Here is a 25,545-nt window from a genome sequence, read left to right as displayed (position 1 = left end):
CAGATTTGCTAATATTCCTCTGACCGATCAAAATCAACGGTAGCAAAATCTACTGCGGAATTATGCAGAAAACATGCAGTGGAAAGGCCACAGGAAATCTGCCCATGTGAACAAGTCTCTAAAAGGGTTTTTTCATGATTAGAAAAGCAAAGCTGATTTCTTCAAAAAACACCACCACCCGTCTTCAGGTTGTGTGTGCTATTGCAGCTTATTTCCATTGAAGTGAAAAGAGATAAGCTGTAATACTACACAAAACCGGACAGATGTGGCACTGTTTTTGGAAAAAAATAAGCTGTTTCTCTATTTCTAGATAACCCCCTTTAACGTGAAAGAGTTGGAGCAGTTTTGCATGGAAAAAATGGCCATAAATCAGTGTGTAGACGTGCTTAGGTAATAAAGACATCATTTGAGATTTCCACCTGTAACTGCAGCAAAATGTGGCCCCCACAAAGTATTGACTTTAAGTAGCAAATACTTATGAACACTAAAGGTCTTGTGTCAGAGTAAAAAATTAGTTTGTAACTTCAAAAGTGGTCAGCATGTTGTATAAATCAAACCTGAAATATCCATTTACTTCCCAATATACTGTGTGTGTTAACATACTTTAATAAGGTTGGCAGAACATCCAAATTTAAACACACTACATGGGTAATAAAGACTGGCACATTTCTTTATCCATATTATAGCCGCAAGTCCGGTAATGGTGGACATCTGAGATTCCTCCAATGTCCATCATTTAAATAGTTAAATGCTGCGATCTATACAAATCCCTGGTGTTTAATGGACCCATCGGCACCGCCACAATGTAACTCGATTGCTATTACTGTTTTGTGCTAAGCATAGACAAAGCAATGATCAGGAATATTGGCAGTATATTTCTATGTTCTGCTAGAAGACAGACCATTTAAAAAAAAAAAAAAAAAAAAAAAAAAAGATCCCCAGGCGGTTGTGACACCATCTTGACCCATTGGATGCCTGCAATCGTGCTGCGGGTGTTACAAAGAGTTCAATACAGTCTCCCTAATACTTAAGATGCTGAGATCAGTATTGATCATAGCATCTAAAAAGGTAATGCAGTACATCGGTGTCTTAGCTTATGTCCGCCATCAGCGGCAGAGAGCAGCCAGGACCGGTAGTCTATAAAGCCATCACAGCTCTGGATGCTCGCCTAATATACAGTAAACCCATTGCACCATTGGAATGAAAATTTACATTGCTGAGTGCTAAAGTACCAGGGCACAGTAAAGTACGTATATTTATTATATCTATCTAAAAAGTCCAGAAATCACCGCACAATCATCATGCTTGATAAAGGCTAATGTTGCCGAAACGTTGCACCTTATTTGGGAATAAAAAAACACCAGCTTTTATTGATCCAAGACCTGCTTATGCGGTTATTCCTGGACTTTTTGGATTGTCATCCCTGGCTGGCAGCCTGGGCAACCACATGCACGGAGGTCGGTCCCTGGTGCGGTCTTACCATTTGAGATTAATAAATATATATATATATATATATATATATATATATATTATATATTTATTTAATATCTCCACCCACAAGCTTTTCCTTCATCCACATGTTCCCTCCCCTGGTTGAGCTTTTCAACTGTACAGTATTACCTTATATCTTGTATTGGGAAAAAGTTCACAAACACACAGATACCATTTTAAATTCATAATCAAAATATAAATACTTTATTATTTTACAGACATTACATACATGTATAACCATGGAAATAGTGTATTTATATATGAAATGTTAAACACACAAGTCCTGATGTAAACATCAAAATATGTATAATAAAACCATATCAGAAAATGAAGCAGGAAAAGACAGAAACGGAACAGAATAGACAAAACAACCAGTTCTTCATCATTACAGGTACAATAGAATAAAAAAATCCAGCCACCCATTAAATCGGCTATGTTTGAAAGGTTAACTAAATGCAAGATGCCTTAAACTGTGTGTGCCCATCAGTTTACTGTGAACATTTTAATAACACTTAATACTGACAAAATTATATTAGTATTTATAAGAAAATATATGGCACTTATAAGTAGCACTACGAATGTTCAAAGGAAACATTAATAATGTAGCTTGGTATAATAAGAGGAAATAAAGGGGTCCGGATAATGTATTTTCTCTCCGTAAATCATAGCCAAGATGGATGTCTAATTGATAGTGTTATACAGCAGCAGATCCATTATCTTACTTGTACTCCGTTTATCACTTGACATTTGTTATGACTATATGAATATTTCCACCATCACTGAAATAATCATAGATCCTTTAGAATTCCAGGTAAATGTGCCGCAAATGCAGGACAATGGCAACAATTCGCCATCTCTCTTACATATGTTATATAAAACAAGTCCTGTTAAAATGTGCTTGCAGTATATCTTGCATTATATGTTGTTAAGCTCAATAATATGTATAAATAGCAACAAATACACAAACACCCCTTTAAGCCTGCTTAAGCATTGTAAACGTCTATAACAAACAATTACAGTTGTGCATATTTTAGCACCAAATACATCTTGTAACATTCCATGTCAGCTTATGGTTCCCATTTATTTTGAAGATCTAGAATGTTCTGATAAACATTACACAGATTATTATAGTAAGAAATATTCAGTTTGGATACAGCACTTTGGTCTCTATGGCAGTTTTAAACAACTGCATATCTACCCAAACCAGTGTTCAGTTAGTTGCAGCCAACAATACTCTGTTGCATTTTAAGAGGCAGGAAGTCTGGGTTGTTGCCCTGGAAAATAAGCTGATAATATTGGAGAAGATCCTGATTTTGCTAAAGCTGGCTTTGGTACTCCTGCAAGATAAAAACAAAATAAAAATGATATGTGTATGTATACAAAATTAAACCTTTTTTTTTAATTTTTTTATTTTTTTTAAGGCTAACTACAATTCATATTTTGTCTCCCAGCAGTAACTCTCTTCCAAAATATTGGCTGTACAGAATATCCAAGTAATTATTCATTGACATTCCAGGGGCCCCGATCATGTGATCCAGGAAGGAAAGGGCTCACAGTTTGATCCAGGTCAGTAACATAGGCACAGAGTCGGCTAACGTAGCTCTATTGTTTGCTGTGACAGAGGTTTCATGATCCACTGTCCATGGTATAGGTACAAGTTATAAGGGTGCAAACATATAAAAAAATTAAAAATCTCTCTGTTGTGAAGCAATGACACGTTGCCATTTAAACTCACCTGAACTTGTGCCATTCACACTCTTTGGTACTTTGATAGGCATACTTGCATTTCTTTTAAGGTATTTCATATCTAATCCAGTTGGATCACTGTGAACAAGAAATCATTTCAATAAAATATGTAGAGTCTGTAGGATTCTTAGGGTCAGATTCACAAAGCAAAGTACATTTTTTATATATAAAAGTAGAAAAGTATAGGTTAAATTAGTTTTTAAACAAAAATCTGCTTCATCCCTTAAGGACCCTTGCGTTTTTCTGTTTTTTCCTCCTTACCTTTTAAAAATCCTAACGCTCAATTTTGCACCTAAAAATCCATATGATGGCTTATTTTTTGCGCCACCAATTCTACTTTGAAATGACAAAAAATGTACAGTGAAACAAAAAAAAAAAAATCATTGTGCAACAAAATTGAAGAAAAAACACCATTTTGTAACTCTTGGGGGCTTCCGTTTCTACGCAGTACATTTTTGGGTAAAAATAACACCTTATCTTTATTCTGTAGGTTCATACAATTAAAATGATACCCTACTTATATAGGTTTGATTTTGTCGTACTTCTGGAAAAAATCATAACTACATGTTCGAAAATGAACACGTTTAAAATGGACATCTTCTGAGCACTATAACCTTATATTTAAGTATGAGGGCTAATTTTTTGCGCAGTGATCTGAAGTTTTTAGTGGTACCATTCTTTTTATTGATCAGACTTTTTGATCGCTTTTTATTCATTTTTTCATGATATAAAAAATAACCAAAAATACGCTATTTTGGACTTTAGAATTTTTTTGCGTGTACGCCATTGACCGTGCAGTTTAACTCCTTAACGCAAAACAAGGGGTATACCAGTCGGCTGCTGAAGTGGGTTTGTGCAGAGCAACGGGTATAACAGTCGTTCACATATTTGCAGCTGCTGCTGCATCCCGGGGGCTGAACTTTTCATGTCCGGTTGTCTCCGGCAGGTGAGAAGTTCTGCTTAATGATATATTTCTATAGTTTGGACAGTTACACACGCGGCGATACCACATGTTTATTTTTATTATGGTTACATATTTTTTATATGGAATTTGGGAAAAAGGGGGTGATAACTTCAACCCCTTAATGACCAAGGACATAGATTTACGTCCTTTGCCGGCTCCCACGATATAACGCGGGGTCAGGCAGTGGGGACCTGGGGCTAATAGTGCGCGACAGTGATCACGGTACCGCACGCTATTAACCCTTTAGACCCGGCGTTCAAAGTTGAATGCCGCGTCTAAAACGAAAGTAAAAGCTTCCCAGCTGCTAAGTGGGGCTGATCGGGACCACCGCAGTGAAAATGCGGTGTCCCGATCAGCTGGGACGCGAGCGGAGGTTCTCTCACCTTCCTCCGGCGCGTCCCTTCAGCGATTGATTGCTCCAAGCCTGAGATGCAGGCTTGAGCAATCGACCGCCAATAACACTGATCAATGCAAAGCTATGGCTTTGCAGTGAACAGAGTAAAAGATCAGTGTGTGCAGTGTTATAGCCCAGAGTAAAAGATCAGTGTGTGCAGTGTTATAGCCCCTATGGGAGCTATAACACTGCAAAAAAAAAAGTTAATAAATGTCATTTAACCCTTTCCCTAATAAAAGTCCAAATCACCCCCCTTTTCCCATAAAAAAAAAGTAAATAAAAATAAACATATGTGGTATCGCCACGTGCATAATGGTCCAATCTATAAAAATATATCGTTAATTAAACCGCACAGTCAATGGTGTACGTGCAAAAAATTCCAAAGTCCAAAAACAACATATTTCTGGTCACTTTTTATATCATGAAAAAATGAATAAAAAGCGATCAATACAAAAATGGTACCGCTAAAAACTTCAGATCATGATGCAAAAAACGACCCCTCATACCGCCCCATACGTGGTAAAATAAAAAAGTTATAGGGGTCAGAAGATGACAATTTTAAATGTATAAGTTTTCCTGCATGTAGTTATGATTTTTTTCCAGAAGTACGACAACATCAAACCTATATAAGTAGGGTATCATTTTAATCGTATCGACCTACAAAATAAAGATAAGGTGTGATTTTTACTGAAAAATGTACTGCGTAGAAACGGAAGCCCCCAAAATTGACAAAATGGCTTTTTTTCTTCAATTTCGTCACACAATTTTGTTTTCCGTTTTGCCGTAGATTTTTGGGTAAAATGATTGATGCTACTGCAAAGTAGAATTGGTGGCGCAAAAAATAAGCCATCATTTGGATTTTTAGGTGCAAAATTGGAAGGGTTACGATTTTTACAAGGTGAGGGGACAAAAACGAAAGTGCAAAAAACGGAAAAACCCAGTGGTCATTAAGGGGTTAAATAAGGAAGGGGTTAATGGGTGTTTTTTAAAACTTTTTATTCAACTTTATTTTCACACTTTGCGTTCCCTTAGGGGACTTTTAGGAGTAATCATTAGATTCATCATACAGATCAATGTGGTTTCATAGAACCACATTGATCTGTGTGCTCTGCCCTCGATTGATAAAGCCTGGTCCTGCCAAGCTTTGTCATTCACAGCGCAGCAGCCGGCATAGGACGTGAGGTAAGCTCTTCGGCTAACTCCGCAGTGGATCGCCCATCCCCCCCCGATCGAAGTGCGGGCGGCGATCCACCCCACTGGACCACCAGGGATGGTTTAAATGTCCCTTTAGACGCCACTGTCAACTTTGACAGTGGCAATCTAAAGGGTTAATAGCCGGACGCGGAAATCGCTGCATGTCGGCTATTAACACCGGCCCCCAGCTTAAGAAATCAGCTGGGGGCCGGACGGTATGACGCGGGCTCGAATTGGGAGCCCGCGCCATACAACAGTTGTCCTTAGACGGCAACCAGTTAAACAAAGATATGAAAACACTAATACTATCTACTGATTATATGGCTTGAGTTGTAAAGTGCAAACCTCACAAATAACTTCCAGAATTTGATCAGATTTTCAACAAACATTACCCTCCCGAGACATAAAACAGATTGTCTACAACTATATTCCTGATTACTTGGTCAGTTGGTGTTGCCTAACTGAAAGCATGCATAAAGAGTGCCTATCATGAAAAAAACTTTTGATAATGTTCAACATTTAGGCATTTAGAACACTTTTCTAAGTGTATATAATAAAAAAAATATATATAAAATAAAAAAAGTATATTTCCTAATGAATTCTCTGTTTGTAAAAGCTACCACTAGAGGTCTCCCTAGATGTTTCGGGCCGCTGTCGGGCGTGAGGTCCGAGTGGGCGGCCTCGAACACAGAAGCCCGCACACAGCGTTCGGAGTAATAAACTTCCGGACGCTGAGAGCGGAGCTCAGGAAGGCAGGGCAGTGGAGAACCCCTTTAAATCTCAGACTGCAGCCGGGACACGTGACACGCACAGCGCTGCTCCCTGCCTGTATCAGACAGGCGGTAGCAAGCGCTGTGTGCGCTGTGCGTGCTGCTGGGCTTACTTGCTGCCGAGATGAGTTCGTACCCCTGCCACTCGAGCCCATCTGAGAAGAGCTCAGGGACCCCACAGCATGCAGCAGAGCAAATTGCGCTCCTGACATGGCCGCCGCATCATCAAGCTCTTCCTTTCTGAGGAGAGCCAACACATGCTGGCCATGACTGACTGAGGATCGGGTCTGCCTTCTATGATCGAGGTCTTCTAAAGACCCCCAAAAAACGTTGCAGTGTACTAATAAGTTGCTACTTTAGTGTTTCACAAATAGGGTGCCTCCATCTGCTAGTAGTAGTTTTGAAACAGCTGGAGGCACCATGGATATGAAACACTGAGAAGGAAGAAGGGCGGAAGTGAGCCTGGTCAGGCTTCAGATGACTTCTCGCCTGCTGGGCCACTCCCCTTTCCTGCCTCGCACACAGCAGAAGAACTGAGCAGCCAGTAATGGTTAAAAAGGTATTTATGATCATTGTTATATCAAAATAAAGACAGGGATAGAGTTAGTGAGTGTCAGGGACAGATTTTTTTTTTTTTTGGGGGGGGGGGGGGGGGCTGGGGGTGTCAGGTGATTATGTAGTTGTCTCAGGAACAGAGTCCACTCATACCAGGAGGGTTCCAGCTGCTATCTGCAGCTGACACCTGCCAGTGATAACGTAGATTACTCTGATGCCAGTCATTTAACCCTAGCGACCAGGTGTAACACCAGCCCATGGCCTCTGCTAGGCCTCAACGCCTGCTCTAATTATACAGTCGTCCTTACGCAAGCTGTGCCAGCAGTGTGTGGATGTAATATAATAATGCATATCACTGATCTATATAAAAAATCAAATGTTTGCTTATAAAAGTTCCCTGTGTGAGAGTATAAAGATATAAAAATCTTCCCATATGAATAAAAACACACACATATCTATATATATTTATTACCAATAACAAAAGCATAGTTATTAACAACGTCATCATCAACAATAACACTGGTATTAATGTGTGCAGCGCTGTCCAAACTATTAAATTATAGCATTCCTGATTCTGCACGGTCAACAGTCAAAAACATCAAACTCCAATACCAAAAGCCATAACTGAAACTAAGAAAGATGGAATACACATTGAGCAACAAGTCAAATCTATGTGCATAACTGGAAAAAAAAAATCTACAGGTCACGATGCAAAAAATAAAAAAAAGTTAGCGTGTCAGGACATTTTTTTTTTTTTTATAAAAAAAACCTATACAAATTGGATATCCCTGTAATCATACAGACCAAAAAAATAAAGATAACATGTCAATTTTACCACACAGTGAACGGTATAAAAACAATGGGGGAGATTTATCAAAACCTGTGCAGAGGGAAACTTGCCCAGTTACCCATAGCAACCAATCAGCTCGCTTCTTTCATTTTTATGAAGGACTGTGAAAAATGAAAGAAGTGATCTGATTGGTTGCTATGGGCAACTGGGCAAGTTTTCCTCTGCACAGGTTTTGATAAATCTCCCCCAATATCCTTAAAAGGAGACGTCGGGTGCGGACTATTCCTACTCCATCCTGCCCGGGCTGCAAAAAAAGAGAAAAACTTTCACTTACCTTCCTACCTTCCCCCGGAGCTCCGCAAAAGCTGATCGGTCGGCCGGGCTGTCTACTTCCTACTTCCCTTAGCCCGGGACGTCACACGGCGCTTTAGTTTATCACCGACCACAGCGATGTCCCGCCTCGGCTGGTGATAGGCTAAAGTGCCCTGTGACGTCCCGGGCTAAGGGAAGTAGGAAGTAGACAGCCCGGCCGACTGATCAGATGTTGCGGAGCTCCGGGGGAAGGTAGGAAGGTAAGTGAAAGTTTTTCTCTTTTTTTGCAGCCAGGGCAGGATGGAATAAGAATAGTCCACACCGGACATTTCCTTTAAAGTGTACCTGTCAGATCACCCAAAAACAAAAAAACTGTTATATGTTGCTCAGTATCTCATTCTGATCATGTACATATCATTTTTATGGGTGTATGACCTGTAATTCTCTCTGAATTAGCTTTATTTCTGAATTACCTTAATGTTGTCGACCAGAACAACTCTCCTCCGTCACTGGTCTCGGGAGTGAGCATCTGTAACCCTTTCCTTTTTGGTTTTATGCCACACACACACACACACACACACACACACACACACACACGCCCTGATTTACTAATGTCAACCCGACTCCTTTTCTCGCGTTGTGCGACCAAATTTGTGTCGCATAGCCCATGCAACACTTTGTGTGACACAATTTCCCGGCAAAAGATATCATCACTCAGTGTGTTTTTTAAACCTGTCAAACCAAAAAGGGGCTTGTTCGCGACAAAAAAGAAAAAACATTACGAGCATGATGAAAAACTCACAGGAAAACCTGTGAATTTTGCTTCACCAAAACCCAACAGCTCTGAGCTGTCGGGAAATTACTCAAAACAGAATGAATCCTACCCCCATCATGGCACAGAGTCTGCTCCATGTTGGGGATAGTAGTACAGGGGCTGAGGGACTGATTGCATCGGGTCTCACTTCTGAGACCCGATGCGATCAGAAGTTATTAAGCAGGGCATGCTCTGCTCCCCAGCGATGTATTTTACTTTCATTTTTAATACCCTGCAGGAGTCCTGAATGGCCGGTACTGAGGAGCCATTCAGGGCTCCAAGGGGGGGTTCTCAAATAGAAGAAGAGCTGCGGTGGGGAAAGATATATAGAATTGCTGGGGTCGGGGGGGGGGGGGCGGGAGCGTATAAGTCTAGCCCCCCACAGCTTCTATATATCTTGCCCCCTGCTGTGCTATATGTCTTGTCCCCCGCAGCGCTGTCATATACCCACCGCAGCGCATGTATATATTCCCCCTGCGCTGTCATATGCCCCCCGCAGCACGCATATATATTTATATTTATTTTCCCCCACGTTATCATATTCCCCGCGCAGCACAATCATAAGCGGCCGGCAGCGCTATGAATGACAAGCATTCTATTAGCTGCGCATCTGACCCGGGAAGCTGGCTGCCCGATGCGCTGCTTAAAGAAGTCTTGTCATTCATAGCACTGTGGCGGCATATATGTATAGATGCGCTGTGGGGGCCACATAACGCTATATGTCTGGCCCCCAGAGCGCTTCTATATACATATGCCTCTGCAGCGCTATTAATGAAAACAAGTGGGAAACGACTTATATAATGCGATTCAAATGGACCCCTCTTCATTTGGAAAGTATTATTGGAATTGGTTTGAAAGAATTAGCATTTATAAAGATGTTTATGTAATGATTCCTATATAATTGCCCAAGATTCTCTTGACTAAGTTTCGCAAACAAATGTCTGCATTCTTGTGGAACCAAGCTAAACCTAGAATATCAGCACTGCTGATGAATAAGAAACCAGAGAATGGAGGAGCAGGTTTACCCAACTTGACAGCGTAATCACAGGCTATCCTTTTAAAACAGACTCTAGAATGGCTGAAACCTACATCAGACAGGAAACCTTAAGAGTTGCTAGAGGAATCCCTGTCCAAAATAACAAAACCACACTACGACTGAACAGAATAATATCAGATTCCATTAGAGTATGGTCCCCTAGACCTACTGACAGGCCAAGCCCATCTACTGATATAATGACTCACCTGTCAGACTCTGTTAAACATTTTTCTTCCCTGACTAATGTTGACTTGTGGATAAGTAAAGGCATAACCTCACTACACCACATGTTTAGAGCTGAAACTCTCTGCACATTTGCAGATATTCAACACTCATACGATCTTCCGGATACTGAGAAACGGACATCTCTCCCTCTAGTCAAACATCTAAAATCATTTAACTACACCAAAAGAAGAAGATACCAGTATACTGATTTGGATACAAAAATAGTGGATAAACTTTATTCAAGTGCATTATAAAATCATACATAAAATACAAGGTACTATACAGATGAAAGCTACAGAAAAAGGTAGTGGTACTAAATCCACAATGGTAGACAATACAGACGGCAGGGATACAGTCCACAGATGTCAAATTGCAACATGCCCATAAGTAGTAGAAATAAATAATACAACATACATATAATGAATGTATAAAGCTGGTATATGTCCTCAAAGGGGCTATGGATAAAGTGCAAATAACAAATTGTATGGCACCTAGCCCTATTCAGAGGTTAGTCAACAGCATTAGATAACAACGAAGATAAGAGCATGAAAGACAGCATAAAATAACAAATACCTGCCATACACCAAAAGGGGAGATCACTACCTGTACCCCAACGCGCGTTTCGCGTATGGGCTTCCTCAAACTAGTATTTCCGTTCCACAAGAATTGAATAACTTAATGAAATTGTCGACTGACTATTGGCAAGTTGACTACTAGGCCTTTGTATCAATTTTTCAATAACTACATTTATGTAAACAATATCCCTCCACACACTAAGTAGGAAAAGGAACTGAATATTATAATTACTAACTATGAGTGAGCCCAGGCATATTCTATATTGAAAAAAGAGACGTCCTGAGTAGGACATAAAGAACAGTTTTTTAAAATGACGAGTAAATGGTACTACACACCAGCCAAACTACATTCCATGATACCTACATGCTCACCTCTTTGTTGGAGAGGGTGTGGACAGAACGGAACTATTGGTCACATATTTTGGACCTGCCCCTTACTTCATAAATTTAAATGAGACATTAGCGAATTAATACAAGTAATCTTTGCAAGTCATTGTCCAATAAACTAGCCCTCCACTATGCAGAACCCAAATACAGAACACCTATTTGCCATGTACTGATTGTATATAGATCTTATTAGATTTATAGCTATATAAATTGCGTCTAGATGGAAGTCTACAAATATTCCTACCTCTGCTGATGTGATCGACATGGTGACCACTAACTGCTTCTATGAGACTACCTACACTTGACAAATTCCGGACCGAACTGTGAAGACAACTGGAAAAGATGGAAGAAGCTGTTTCCAGCTCTGAAATAACACTACCTATTATATATCCCCCTCCTGAACCTTCCCTATTACCCCATATAACAGGTGTCTTCTTGCTGTTGACTGCACTCATAAATCCCCATTTCCCACATATTTGAGAGTACGGTATGATGTTTCTATATTGTTGTGTTTATGTGGTTCTACTCAAACTTACTACAGGTTATTTGCAGGACGAGGGAGGGGATGATCACAGACTACGGATGACTCTGATTGTAGCCTGAGTACAGTTATGACTGTTAATACCTGATTAGGTAAATTAAGCTAATTTTTTACACTTACAGCTGGTCTTTAGTGTGCTACGTTATTATCGTGTATGAATGTCAATACACAATTATAATTTAAATTTCAGGTCTCTACAGGACATTTCTTTAAACCGAGTGATGTTTTCATACTATTATATATATATATTAATGTAAACATATAGGTTATAATTTTTTTTATACTGTTTTCTTTTTTGTCATATTGTTGTAATGGCCTTGTTTATTGTATTGTAAAAATTCTATAAAAATTCTATAAAAACCATTTGAACCTATTAGAGCGCATCTGGCCGGGAAGCCGGCTGCCCGATGAGCTGCTAAAAGAATACTTGTCATTCATAGCGCTGCAGAGGCATATGTATATAGAAGCGCTGTGGGGGCCAGACATATAGCGTTATCCGGACCCCCACAGCGCATCTATATACAAATGCCTCTGCAGCACTGTGAATGACAAGTATTCTTTTAGCAGTGCATCGGGCAGCCGGCTTCCCGGCCAGATGCGCTGCTAATAGAATGCTTGTCAATCATAGCGCACACACACACGCTGCGGGGGGGGGGGGGGGGGTGGCATATGATAGAGCATGAGGACTCCTTTAAGTTTCTCATTCAATGTAATTACATAAATCCTTGAAAGCAGAAAATTAGATATATTCTAAATTAAAACTTGCAGAACTTTTGATTACATAATGATTAAGATGTTATTTGCTAAAGTTTGTATAAAAAAAAACACTCTTTGCAACTGTTTTATACTGCAAATAAGCCTGGCAGACCACGATTTTTAGTCCGTGTCAAAAATCGGATGTGCTGAGAAAATTACTCGATCATAGTCACTAGCTGACTACGATCAAGTCTGCAGCCCCATAGAAGTTAATTGGTACATACCTGTGTGTGCACAGATACGCTTTCAGCAGATTTGAGCTTCAAAAATCTTATCTGTGCATCACAGTCTCAAATCGTGATGTGAACCCAGCCTAACCAGTTTTACAAAAACTCTGCAAGCAAAAACACACAAGACAGCAAGCAGACTCATAAAGAGGCCACTACTGTTGTAAGTCTCGTGCAGACCAGTCTCCCCTGCTTACTTACGGCTGAGTAAGATCTATGTCAGAGTGTACTGTGAGGCTACCATCACTGGGAAGGGTGACGGATGCTTTTTTCCACTAGGAAATTCCGGGCACATTCCTGCAGCCACCTGCTCGGTGACAGCGCCAACATATTCTGCTGTCGACAGTAAGCACAGACTCTTTCACTACAGCGCAGTGCTGAGACTATTGTGGATTCCAACAGAAAATTTAACATATTTAATCTTCTAGTGGAATCAAATTTTGGTGAATGGAGCAACAGAATCACACTAATATCAATGGGAGTCTGCTGCAAGTGGAATCTACATTGAAATTCCGTAGTGTGGACAGGTCCTTACAGTATAAAGAAAGGATGTAAAAGGGTTATTCTGACTTAATCTTACATATCTTCTATCCATAGGATAGGTAAATGGATGTCTGTCTGCTGGGCCCTGACGATCGCTAGCAAATGTACTGACACTACATTAATTGTCTATAGAGCCACCAGGCATAGACAGAGTACAGTGATCAATTCAAAACAAAGGAGTCAGGGTGATTTCATGCTAATCCCCTATTTTTTGAAAGGAGGATAAGTAACATTTAGGGTAAGGTTGAACAGCGCATCTGCAGCGTATGCCGGCAATCACAGAGCGACTGCAGATAGAGCTCTGTGCTTCGGCCAGGTAGCTCTTTGTGCAAAAAAAAGTAGTAATTCCCTAGGTGATACATTCATTCTAAGGGCATGAGAGATCATTGTGAACTTATCCAAATTTACTTACAAACATACCATGAGGTAGGCGGCAAAATAGGAGTAGATGTAGAAGGAATATGTCTGGGATCAGGAGATGGACTGCAGTCAGAAGGAAAATTTAAACTGAATCTCACCTATAGAGGAAAAAAACAAAAAAACAAAAAAAAAAAACTTACATTATTGTCCCATAGTAAAACTCTTAAGTGACCCTACAATGGAACAAAATGGTCCTCATTTACTAAACTAAAACTCACTAGTTTTTGTCAGGTTTTTCCAAGTTACTTTGGTGCATAGTGTCTGAGACTGAGACATGTCTCATTGTGCGACAGTGTGCACCAGGAAAACTCAACTAACCCCACATTGCATTGTGAAAAGCCAAAAAGGAGGCATGGTCTCTCACAAAGAGGGTGTGGCTGACCCAAAAAGGGTAGTGGTTTCACAACCCGGCCTATTTACTATTGAATTCACAGAAAATCCTGTGAATAAATGGCTGGATATTTCCACCTAGAAAAAGCTGGTCAGAAAATATTCCCAGTAAACATGGTGGAATCCTGCAAGTCTGAAACAACATTTCACAGTAGTAAAAACCCTACAATCTTAGTAAATGAGGCCCAATATTGTAATAAATCCAAAGATGACTCGTAACACAAACTGAACAGAAGTTTTTCTGCAATAGTATCGATGAATGTTGAGTAAAGTGCTTCTATATTCACCATAATTAATGTACCAGAAACAAAACCCAAGTGTTAAAATAGTGATAAAAAAAAAAAAAAAAAAGTGCCTGCCTGAGGGCCAAGCCTTGGACCACTAGGGCCTGATGCACTTGCTCGTAAAGCAGGGGTAAGACTGTTGGAATAGTACTTAGATGTTATAAAATGGCCAACTGGATGAGACGCTGCTGAAGCAAAATATGGGTCATTACCAGAAGAAAACGGAGGCTGGAAAAAGAAAAAACCATCAGAAATTCCATCAAATTTTTCTTTTTGTTAAACATCTTGATTATAGTATTTTGTAAGAAATAATGCATTGCACAGTATGACATTTGTGGCAAAAAACTAAATATGCATGCTATTTAAACATTTTACACAGGTTTTTCAATTGTGAATATTGTTGTTTTTTTTGTCCAATTCCTCTTTTTAATGTGTTAATGTCATAACATTGCCTTAACAACAGACATTTGCTTGGGCAGAAGTGACGCATATCTTGGGAAATACACTTCTAGCTTATTAAAAGTTAACTGTCATTTTAGAAAACTTAACATTCATTGCCAATGAGCCACCGGAGCTCCGGTACAGGTGTTCGGTCCCCGGGCTGTATTCTTCTTACTTCCTGTTAGCCCGGCACATCACACGGAGCTTCAGCCTATCACTGGCCGAGGCGGGACATCGCTGCGGCCGGTGATAGGCTGAAGCTCCGTGTGACGTGCCGGGCTAACAGGAAGAAAGAAGAATATAGCCCGGGGCCGAACACCTGTACCGGAGCTCCGGGGGCTCGTTGACAGGTAAGAGAAAGTGTGTTTTCTTTTATTTTGCAGCCCGGATGGGATAAAATGAAAAAAGTGCGCGCCGGACTACTCCTTTAAATGCAACCTTTATTTGCCTCATACCATTTCTATTTACAGTTGTTACATACATTTGCATTCAAAACAAATACCTGGACTGCACAGAGCTTAATTGACTGATAGATTGTTAGAAATATTTGCAACTATGCTTTGCAGACTAGGGAAATGATCAGAAATGATAGCAAAGGACTGAAACATATTCATAGTTAGAAAGACTTGCTTACACTACCAGAATGTGGCACAAAGAACAAGCCATCACTGTCTGCGAGCAGATTCCTGAGGAGACGGTGGTCAAAAACCCTTGAGGGATTTGGCATCAGCAGACACTGAAGTTTGTGTTTGTATATAAGGCACACACTAAATGCTGAAGGTCTTAAAGGGGTACTCTGCTGGAAAACATTTTCTTTAAAATCAACTGATGCCAGAAAGTTAAAACAGTTTTGTGAATTACTTCTATTTAAAAATCGTAATCCTTCTGTATCCTTCAGCTGCTGTATGCTACAGAGAAAGTTCTTTTATTTTTTAATTTCCTTTCTGTCTGACCACAGTGCTCTCTGCTGACACCGCTGTCAATTTTAAGAACTGTCCAGAGTAGGAGCAAACCCCAATAGCAAACCTATCCTTCTCTGGACAATTCCTAAAATGGACAGAGGTGTCAGCAGAGAGCACTGTGGTCAGACAGAAAAATGCATAAACAAAATCTGATAAGTACTGGAAGGATTACGATTTTTTAAATTGAAGTAGACCACGTTGTGGTACTGCATTTTTGAATTGGTGATACCTGAGCCAAGTCTGCCCTGGATGTGGACACCGATCTGGTTGAGTGCACTCTTTACACCAATGGGGCAAGGTAAGTCCTGAGCAGGGTTAACAGTCTGAAGTCACATTCTTGACTTGCCTTGACATAGAAGTCTTTGAAGCACCTTTTTACATGCCGCATGTACAGTTTCTCCTATTTTTCAATTTGAGGTGGATCACAAAAGCTGGAAAGAAATATTCCTTGATTCAAAAGAAGTCCTAAAACCACAGCACCAGTCAGGCCATGGATAAAAGCAGGAAATCTTTATTGTCCCTTTCACAAATGCAATGTTTCGGCAGTTTTAGCCTTTATCAAGATAGTGCAAATGAATAAATTGCACAAATACACTCAGTTACAATTCATTGGATATAAAACGAATGATCCAAATTTACAATTAATTATAAAACAAACCTCCAAGGAAATACATAGGTTCTCAAACCCATTAATCATAGTGATGTTACCATGGAGACCAAATATATATAATACATCATATTAAAAATTAAAGGTGGAGATTTATCAAAACCTGTCCAGAGAAAAAGTTGCCAAGTTGCCCATAGCAACCATATTCCTTTCATTTTTAACGAGGTCTGTGAAAAATGAAAGAAGCGATCTGATTGGTTGCTATGGGCAACTCAGCAACTTTCCTCTGTGCAGGATTTGATAAATCTCCCCCAAAGTGCTCAGTGCAATCTAATGTGCAAGTTAAATGTCCATTACACAGCTACCTTCACAGTCAGCCATACAAAATAGTGCATTGCCTGTCCATTCAGCCCATCACAAATTACCGTATATCTTCCACGGGAGCAATTGCTTGTTTGTAAACAAATCTACTGTGCACGAGGCAGTGACGCATCAGTGCACTACCCTACCAAGCGTATCCTGATGGGTCATCTATCTTCAACTGAATTTGCGCCGACAATGCTTCTCAGGCGCATCGCTCACTATTACTAGTACATAAAGACAATAGTTGAATGAATGAATGAATGCAATTTTTATTCTAAAAAGTAAAAACACAATGCATTGAACCAGTGCATTAAAACACAACCAAATTAAGATTATAGCAAAAAAAGCTAAATTAAATGACTTCAGGGTTTTGAACAAGGCTGCAGTGAAGGTTCTTAACAGATAATCTTGTTATTGAATTTCTTGTCAAATATAGGTGCCTATTAAAAAAAAATATATATATTATATTTCCAACGAACATGCATTTAAAAAATGAAAAATAGAATAAAAAAGGTAAAAAATTTTAAGAAAAAAGGAAACCAAAAAAGGGGAAATAGATCAAAATAGAAATTAAAAGAAAAAAGGAAAACAGAAAAAAAAAGGAGGTGGGAAGGAAGAAGAGGGAAGAAAGGGCGAGAAGGTAAAAAAAAGGTAAAAAGAAAAGAGAAAGGAAAAAAAAAGAAGAAAAAGAATCAGTAAAAAAGAAAAAAGGAATAGGATATTGAACTAAAGTCCACATTGAGGCCTTTATGATCCATTGTATCCAAATAGATCCATTTTAATTATTTTTGGAGCAAAAGTTGAGCGCTTCATTGGGGGACACAGGACCATGGGTTATATGCTTCCTGCCACTAGGAGGCTGACACTAGGCAAAACAAAAAACAGTCGGCTCCTGCCAGCAGGGTATATAACCCGCCTCTGGACACAGCATACCTCAGTTTTGAGCTTAGTGTCAAGGAGGCAGACACAGGTCTGGTTGCTCCAGACCTGGTCTTTTTTATTATTTTCTTAGTTAGGGCAAAGTTAGATTTTCTTTCCCTTTTTTATTTTCTCTAGCGTGGGGCGACTGGAGCATGGCGCTACCTGATCCCCCACTTGCGAGCTAGGGGCACGGGCATTTCTGAATGACCCGTTAACCCCTCCTCGCCAGCGGCAGGTGTACACCCTGGGTCTTGGTTCCCCAAGATCCCTGTTCGCCCCTTGGGGCTAAAGGCAGGGGTCCTATGCTGGCGAACTCAGATGGAGATCCTGAGGCAAGTACCCTAGGTGAGTAGGGTCCCCCTCTCCCCCCGTGGGCTTTGGCTAGGGATTAAGGGGTTAACAGGGGTTGAATAGGGAGTTTTTTTATTTAACAATTTTCATCACTTTTTATTTATTTCTTAGAACTACTACGCTGAGGTTCCTCTTAACTAGAAGAACCTCAGCGTGGCCAGCAGCTGCCGGCTTGCACTGTCTCCCCTGCAGCGAGGGAGGGAACGGAGCTCCCGGCAGGGCAGACAGCATAGACTCTCGGCTCGAATAGCAGGTGGAACTATGCCTGCGGCTCGGGCTCCCCTTGTCGGGAGTGTGCTACGGATTGCAGCGCCGCTCGGAGACCTTATCCAAGCCACAGGGCTCAAATTGGGCCCGCGGCTTGGGCCTTAGAACGGACCATAGCTCCGCCCTGACCTCACTCGCGGCTGCGTCTGCAACATGATTACAGGAGGTAGGGGCGGTCCTTCCCCCTCCTCCCGGCCGGCACAGCTGATTCCTACTGGATAGGGGCGGGGTTGATTAGGGGGAAGGCCAGGGAATCTGCAATGCGCGCAAACATCTATAAAGCGCGCGCTGTGGGCTCAGTAGCTGTCAGAAGCAGACAGAATACACAGTTCGGCTGCGCTACTCTCCAGGGACACAGGACCCGTAAGTTTTGCTGTGTCCACTAAGTTGATACTTAGCGCAATGTCTGACCCCAGACCCGACCCCCCCCCCCCCTCCAGGCAGGTGACCATTCCCTTGGTCACTTACTATACCTGTGCTACCTGTTTAAATAAACTCCCATGCGGTTCGGTTAATCCTATTTGCCTATCCTGTAAGTCCTTGCGTGCCACCCCCTCCCTTCCTGCCGCTCAGGACGGGCCCCCCACTGGCGGACGGTCTGACCCACCGCCAGAATGGGTTGCCTCTCCTGCCCAATCCATCTCTAACTTGGCCAAGGTTTCCCAGGACATGGTCTCGGCCATGGGGCGGTCTTTCATCCCCTTGGCCCCCAGGGAGTCCACATCAGATTCTCCCTCTCGCCCTACCCTACTGCCCTCTCAGGACCGTCCAGGGCGCCTCTCCTCTGCTTCCTCTCTTGAGCCAGTCCAGGTGGGATCTTCCCACCATAGTCCCTCTCGGGATCACCGGACGCCTTCTCCCAGGGAGCGCTCTCGATCTCCTCTTCCCTGCTCCTCCTGGTCCAGGACCCCCTCGGGACGTTCCCGGTCTCTGGGTATCGAGTATTCAGACACTGAACCCTCTGTTGACTCGGAAGAACTTTCCCGTATGTCAGACATGGTGGAAACTCTGGTGTCAGCAGTCAGAGACACTTTCCACCCTCCGGACCCTAACGCTTCCGAGGCTACTCCCGGAGTCTCTTTCCGCCCGGTTCCCAGGGCTACCCCTCTTTTTAGCCCTCATGCTGAATTTGAGGAGCTATTAGAGGTGGCATGGAAGCACCCACATAGACAGTTCAACGGAACCAGAAAGATGAGGACTTTGTTTCCCTTTCCTCCAGATCTTGTCTCCAAGTGATCTTCACCTCCTCAGGTGGACCCTCCCATATCACGGCTCTCCAAGACCACTACTCTACCTCTTGCTGATGCGGCGTCCCTTAAGGATCCATCAGATAAACGTATTGAGAATCCGGTGAAATTCGCCTTCGAAGCAGCGGGATCCGGTTTGTCCCGGCTTTCGCTTCTACCTGGGTTGCCAGAGCCCTCTCGGCCTGGGCCAGCCAATTATGCCAAGGAATCTTGGCAGGCGCTTCCGCTAGTGACTTGATGGCATTAACTCAGCAAGTCTCTTTAGCTGGGGACTCTCTTTGTGTGGCCTCTTTGGATTCCGCTCGCTGCATGGCCTCTGCCACGGGTAACCTGGTGGCCCTGCAGCGTTCCATGTGGCTTAAGGCTTGGAACGCTGACCCAGCTTCAAAACGTTCCCTCATAGAGCTTCCTTTTACAGGATCTCAGCTCTCTGGTAAACGCTTAGATGATATCATCTCCGATGCCACAGGAGGCAAAAGTTCCCTTTTGCCCCAAAATCGTCCATGCCGTTCTGACTTACGGCGTAAAGCTCCTCCCTTTCGCTTTTCAGGGCATACGGATAAACCGGCAGCCCCCCAGGAAAGGAGGGTCCCTTCCTTCAAGACTCGCTTCTGGAAGTCGGGCCCCTCTAACCGCCCTGCTTCTTCCAAGCTCGGACCTCGTAAGCCCCCTTCTGCCTGAAGGGGCGCCCCCATCCGAGGCATCGCCTCGGGTGGGGGGGGGGACGTCTGTCTCTTTTTCGGGACGCCTGGGTTCGGGAGGTCATCTCCCAGGGCTATCACAGAGTTCACTTTTCCCCAGAATCGTTTTTTCCGGTCCCGTCCTCCACGGTCCACCCGAGCGTGCAGAAGCCTTTCAGGGGGCCCTTCATTCTCTGTTGTCCCAGGGCGTGATCATACCTGTTCCTCCGCAGGAATGGTTTTTGGGGTTTTTACTCAAACCTTTTTGTGGTCCCCAAGAAGGATGGAGCGGTCCGCGCGATCCTCAATCTCAGACTCTTGAATCGCCATATCCGTCTGCAACGGTTTCAGATGGAATCCCTACGGTCCGTGGTGGCTTCCATGGATCAGGGGGAGATCCTTTCCTCTGTGGACATTCGGGATGCTTATCTACACATCCCAATCTTTCCAGCCCACCAACGTTTTCTCAGGTTTGCCGTTCCTGCGGGTCATTTTCAATTTGTGCCACTTCCCTTCGGTCTGTCGCCGGCACCCCGGGTATTCACCAAGGTACTAGCCGCAGTGGTAGCTCTTCTCCACTCCCGTGGCGTCTCGATTATCCCCTATCTGGACGACCTGCTTATCAAGGCACCCTCTTGGGAGCAGAACCAGGTCAGTCTAGACATCATCCTGGACACTCTGACCAGGTTCGGATGAATTATCAACCGTGCAAAGTCCAACCTGTCCCCATCCCAGTCCCTGGTATTTCTGGGACTTCGCTTCGACACGGCATCAGCTCGCCTCTCCTTTCCAAAGAACAAGCTACAGGAGCTCCTCTCCAAGATTCGTTTTCTCCAGCGACCAGGGCAGGTGACTATCCACACCTGCATGTCGATCCTCGGCAAGATGGTCGGCGCAATGGAGGCCCACTTTCGTTACCGCCCACTACAGTGGGCCACTCTCTCTCAGTGGGACAAATCATCTCAGTCCCTCCACCAGAGCATCCGGCTTCTCTCTTCGGGTTCGCCGGTCTCTTCTTTGGTGGCTTCAGTCCCCCCTCATCCAGGGGGGGGGGGGGGGGGGTCGCTTCTTCCTGCCTCTCAATTGGCATGTCTTAACAACAGACGCAAGCCTGCTGGGGTGGGGAGGCATATTTCGGGACCAGACGGTCCAGGGTCGCTGGACTCTTTCAGAGGCCAGGCTCCCCATCAACATCCTGGAGCTCAGAGCGATCTTCCTGTGCCTCCTACATCGGAGCCCCCTGCTTCAGGGTCTCCCAGTCCGAGTACAAACTGACAACGCCATGGCCGTGGCATACATAAACCACCAGGGACGCACCCGCAGCTCACGGGCCATGAAGGAGACATCAAAAATTCTCAGTTGGGCGGAACTTCACGTTCCAGCCATTTCCGTAGTACACATTCCCGGGGGTCGACAATTGGGAAGTAGACTCTCTCAGTCGCTCCACCGCTGATCCGGGCGAATGGTCGCTTCACCCGGAAGTTTTCAATCAGATTTGCCACCTGTGGGGGATTCCGGACGTCGACCTGTTCGCGTCACGTCACAACAGAAAGGTCCATCACTTGATATCCAGGTCCGGGGATCCTCTGGCTCTAGGGGTGGACGCGCTCGTTGTCCCTTGGACTCCCTTCGTCCTCCCCTACCTCTTTACGCCACTTCCGCTTCTCCCCAGGGTGATGCGGAAGCTCAAAGCGGAGGGGGTCTCGGCAATTCTAGTGGCTCCGGATTGGCCCAGTCGCGTGTGGTACGCAGACGTGGTCAGTCTTGTGGCAGATGTTCCCTTCTGTCTTCCCGAATCGTCCCGATCTTCTCTCTCAGGGGCCCTTCTGCCACCCCAATTCACTTCCGCTTTGTTTGACGGCGTGGCTGTTGAGACCACGGTTTTGAAGGCACGGGGGTTTTCGGACTATGCTCCGTGCTCGGAAACTTTCCTCTGCCAAGATTTATCACCGTACTTGGCGGGCGTACTTCCGTTGATCTGAGGCTCGCTCTCTCTCTCCCCCCCACCATTTTCTTCTTGCCATATCTCTTGTCCTTCTTACAATCTGGGCTGGAGACACGTCTCGTCCTCAGTTCCCTTAAAGGGCAGGTTTCGGCTCTTTCCTTTCTCTTCCAACGCCCTCTTGCAACAGATCGCAATTTTTTACAGGGTGTTGCTCACGAGATTCCTCCGTTTCGGTCCCCTACAGCTCCTTGGGACCTTAACCTGGTGCTGGACGCCCTACAGGGCGATCCCTTTGAGTCAGGTCTCCCTCAGCTTCCTTTCCTGGAAAATGGCATTCCTCGTGGCGATCACCTCAATTCGCCGCGTCTCTGAATTAGCGGCTCTTTCTTGCTGTTCTCCTTTCCTGGTTATTCACCAGGACAAAGTGGTACTTCGCCCTGTACCTTCCTTTCACCTGAATGAGGACAATCATCTTGCCTTCCTTCTGTCCTTCCCCTTCTCATCCGAGGGAGCACAAACTTCACAAGCTGGACGTGGTTCGACCGATTCGGACCTATTTGTCGGTCACTTCTTCCTTTCGGTGGTGTGACTCCCTGTTCGTGCTCCCTGACGGTCGGCGGAAGGGACTCCCGGCCTCCAAGGCTACCATCTCCCGATGGATTCGCTCCACCATTTCGGAGGCGTATCGCTGCAAGGGTCAGGTGCCTCCCTTTCGGGTTACGGCTCATTCTACCCGCGCAGTGGGGGCCTCCTGGGCAGTCAGCCATGGGGCTTCGACTCTTCAGGTTTGCAAGGCAGCCACCTGGTCGTCTCTTCACACGTTTGCCAAGTTTCATCGTGTGCACACCTTTGCGCCCTCTGATGCCAGTTTAGGCCGCAGGGTCTTGCAGGCGGCAGTTCAGTCGTCCGCCTGAGTTGTCTTTCCTTTGGGTTGTTTTTTCCCTCCCCAGGGATGGCTTTTGGACATCCCATGGTCCTGTGTCCCCCAATGAAGTGCTCGAGAAAAGTAGATTTTTTTTACTTACCGTAAAATCTCTTTCTCGGAGCTTCTATTGGGTGACACAGCACCCACCCATTGGTTGGTTTGTGTTCACCTGGTGTTCCCCTTCCTGGTAGGGGTATTTTTTGGTGGTCAGATGTTTTCTGTTTATTTCAGTCATAGCTTCTCCTTATGCTTTGGTACAAAACTGAGGAATGCTGTGTCCAGAGGCAGGTTATATACCCTGCTGGGAGGAGCCGACTTGTTTGTTTTGCCTAGTGTCAGCCTCCTAGTGGCCGCAGCATATAACCCATGGTCCTGTGTCCCCCAATAGAAGCTCTGAGAAAGAGATTTTACGGTAAGTAAAAAAAAAATCTACTTTTCTCACGATCGCCACCGTACTGTAAGGGGAGGGGGGGGGGGGGGCATGATCAAAATCAGATTTGACTCGCATTGTGTCCCATATCCAGATAGTGTTAAATAGGTAAATTGATTCTCTTTTATTGATTTATGTCCATTACGAAACAGCCGGTATTCATTAATTGTCACTAATTAATTGTCAACATAAAGCAGACCAAAAGGACACACTAGCGGGGGGGTGTCCTCTGGGTCATCGAATGTCTCCTCGGTGGCCGAGTGTTGTCGTGTGATCATGCCTCCGGTTCCTAGGTTTTCTTCCTCTCCACCTCGTCTTATGGGCAAATCCCTACCACGGGGTAAAAAAGGCCTTTAACCCCTTAAGGACGCAGGACGTAAATGTACGTCCTGGTGAGGTGGTACTTAACGCACCAGGACATACATTTACGTCCTGTGCATAACCGCGGGCATCGGAGCGATGCCTGTGTCATGCGCGGCTGATCCCGGCTGCTGATCGCAGCCAGGGACCCGCCGGCAATGGCCGACGCCCGTGAAAAAAAAAAGTGAAAAATCCCCTCCCCCAATAAAAGTAAAACGTCCGTTTTTTTTCCTATTTTACCCCCAAAAAGCGTAAAATTTTTTTTAGACATATTTGGTATCGCCGCATGCGTAAATGTCCGAACTATTAAAATAAAATGTTAATGATCCCGTACGGTGAACGGCGTGAACGAAAAAAAAAAAAAAAGTCCAAAATTCCTACTTTTTTAATACATTTTATTAAAAAAATAAATTATAAAAAATTAATTAAAAGTTTTTTATATGCAAATAAGGTATAAAAAAAAAAGTACAGATCGTGGCGCAAAAAATGAGCCCCCATACCGCCGCTTATACGGAAAAATAAAAAAAAGTTATAGGTCATCAAAATAAAGGGATTATAAACGTACTAATTTGGTTAAAAAGTTTGTGATTTTTTTTAAGCGCAACAATAATATAAAAGTATGTAATGAGTATCATTTTAATCGTATTGACCCTCAGAATAAAGAACACACGTCATTTTTACCATAAATTGTACGGCGTGAAAACGAAACCTTCCAAAATTAGCAAAATTGCGTTTTTCGTTTAAATTTCCCCACAAAAATAGTGTTTTTTGGTTGCGCCATACATTTTATGATATAATGAGCGATGTCATTACAAAGGACAACTGGTCACGCAAAAAACAAGCCCTCATACTAGTCTGTGGATGAAAATATAAAAGAGTTATGATTTTTAGAAGGCGAGGAGGAAGAAATGAAAACGTAAAAATTAAATTGTTTGAGTCCTTAAGGCCAAAATGGGCTAAGTCCTTAAGGGGTTAAAGAGGAGCCATCAGAAAGTCAGTATCTAATGCTGTAGAAAGGAAGCCATCCTAATTAGAATTAGGTTTAGTACAATTATGTGGACAAGGCCTGCAACGGCAGTGACCTCCTTCAGTCTCTGCATTAGATTGCCATTAAAGGGTTACTCCGCTCCCCAGCATTCGGAACATTGAGTTCCTGAACGCTGTGTGCGGGCTTCCATGTTCATGCCCGCCCCCTCGTGAAGTCACGCCCCATAATACGACGTCACATCCCGCCCCCTCAATGCAAGTCTGAGAGGGGGCGTGCCGGCCATTGCGCCCCTTCCCATAGACTTTCATTGAAGGGGCAGGCCGTGACATCACGAGGGGGCGGGGGCAAACACGGAAGCCCGCACACAGCATTCAGGAACTCAATGTTCTGGATGCTGGGGAGCGGAGTAACCCTTTAAATTGGTTCAATGCATTGAGCTTTTTGAGCTTTTAAAATAAAAATAACTTTCATTAATACACCTATTGTCTTTATGTATTAGAAGTACAGGATAGACTCGTACATGATTATAGTAGTGAGTGATGCACCTGTGCGCATTGCAGGCACAGACACAGATGGCTCTGTGTGATTAGTTTGGGTATGGGCACAGTGTGCGTCTGTGCAGCTTTGTCAGCGCAGACTCAGTT

The 25,545-nt window shown here is 43.5% G+C and overlaps 1 protein-coding gene across 3 annotated transcripts in view; it reads right to left on the bottom strand.

The window, feature by feature from the left end:
- Positions 1-1,679: 1,679 nt before the first annotated feature.
- The window catches only part of LOC130276188 (spindle assembly abnormal protein 6 homolog), a 99,479-nt gene continuing 75,613 nt past the window's right edge, over positions 1,680-25,545 (bottom strand). For 2 of the 3 annotated variants that reach the window (XM_056525204.1, XM_056525197.1), the window contains 3 exons: positions 13,741-13,838; positions 3,227-3,315; positions 1,680-2,828 (listed from right to left, as the gene is read on the bottom strand). In XM_056525204.1, coding sequence (XP_056381179.1) covers positions 2,737-2,828; positions 3,227-3,315; positions 13,741-13,838 — 279 coding nt within the window. In that variant the 3' untranslated portion in view covers positions 1,680-2,736. Of the gene's footprint in view, positions 2,829-3,226; positions 3,316-13,740; positions 13,839-13,893; positions 14,643-25,545 lie in introns of those variants that run through there. The other variant, XM_056525214.1, reaches the window with a different exon arrangement.

The sequence above is a fragment of the Hyla sarda genome, chromosome 1 (genome assembly GCF_029499605.1).
Source record: "Hyla sarda isolate aHylSar1 chromosome 1, aHylSar1.hap1, whole genome shotgun sequence".
NCBI classification, from domain to species: domain Eukaryota; kingdom Metazoa; phylum Chordata; class Amphibia; order Anura; family Hylidae; genus Hyla; species Hyla sarda.
This window is presented reverse-complemented; position numbering and strand designations above follow the sequence as displayed.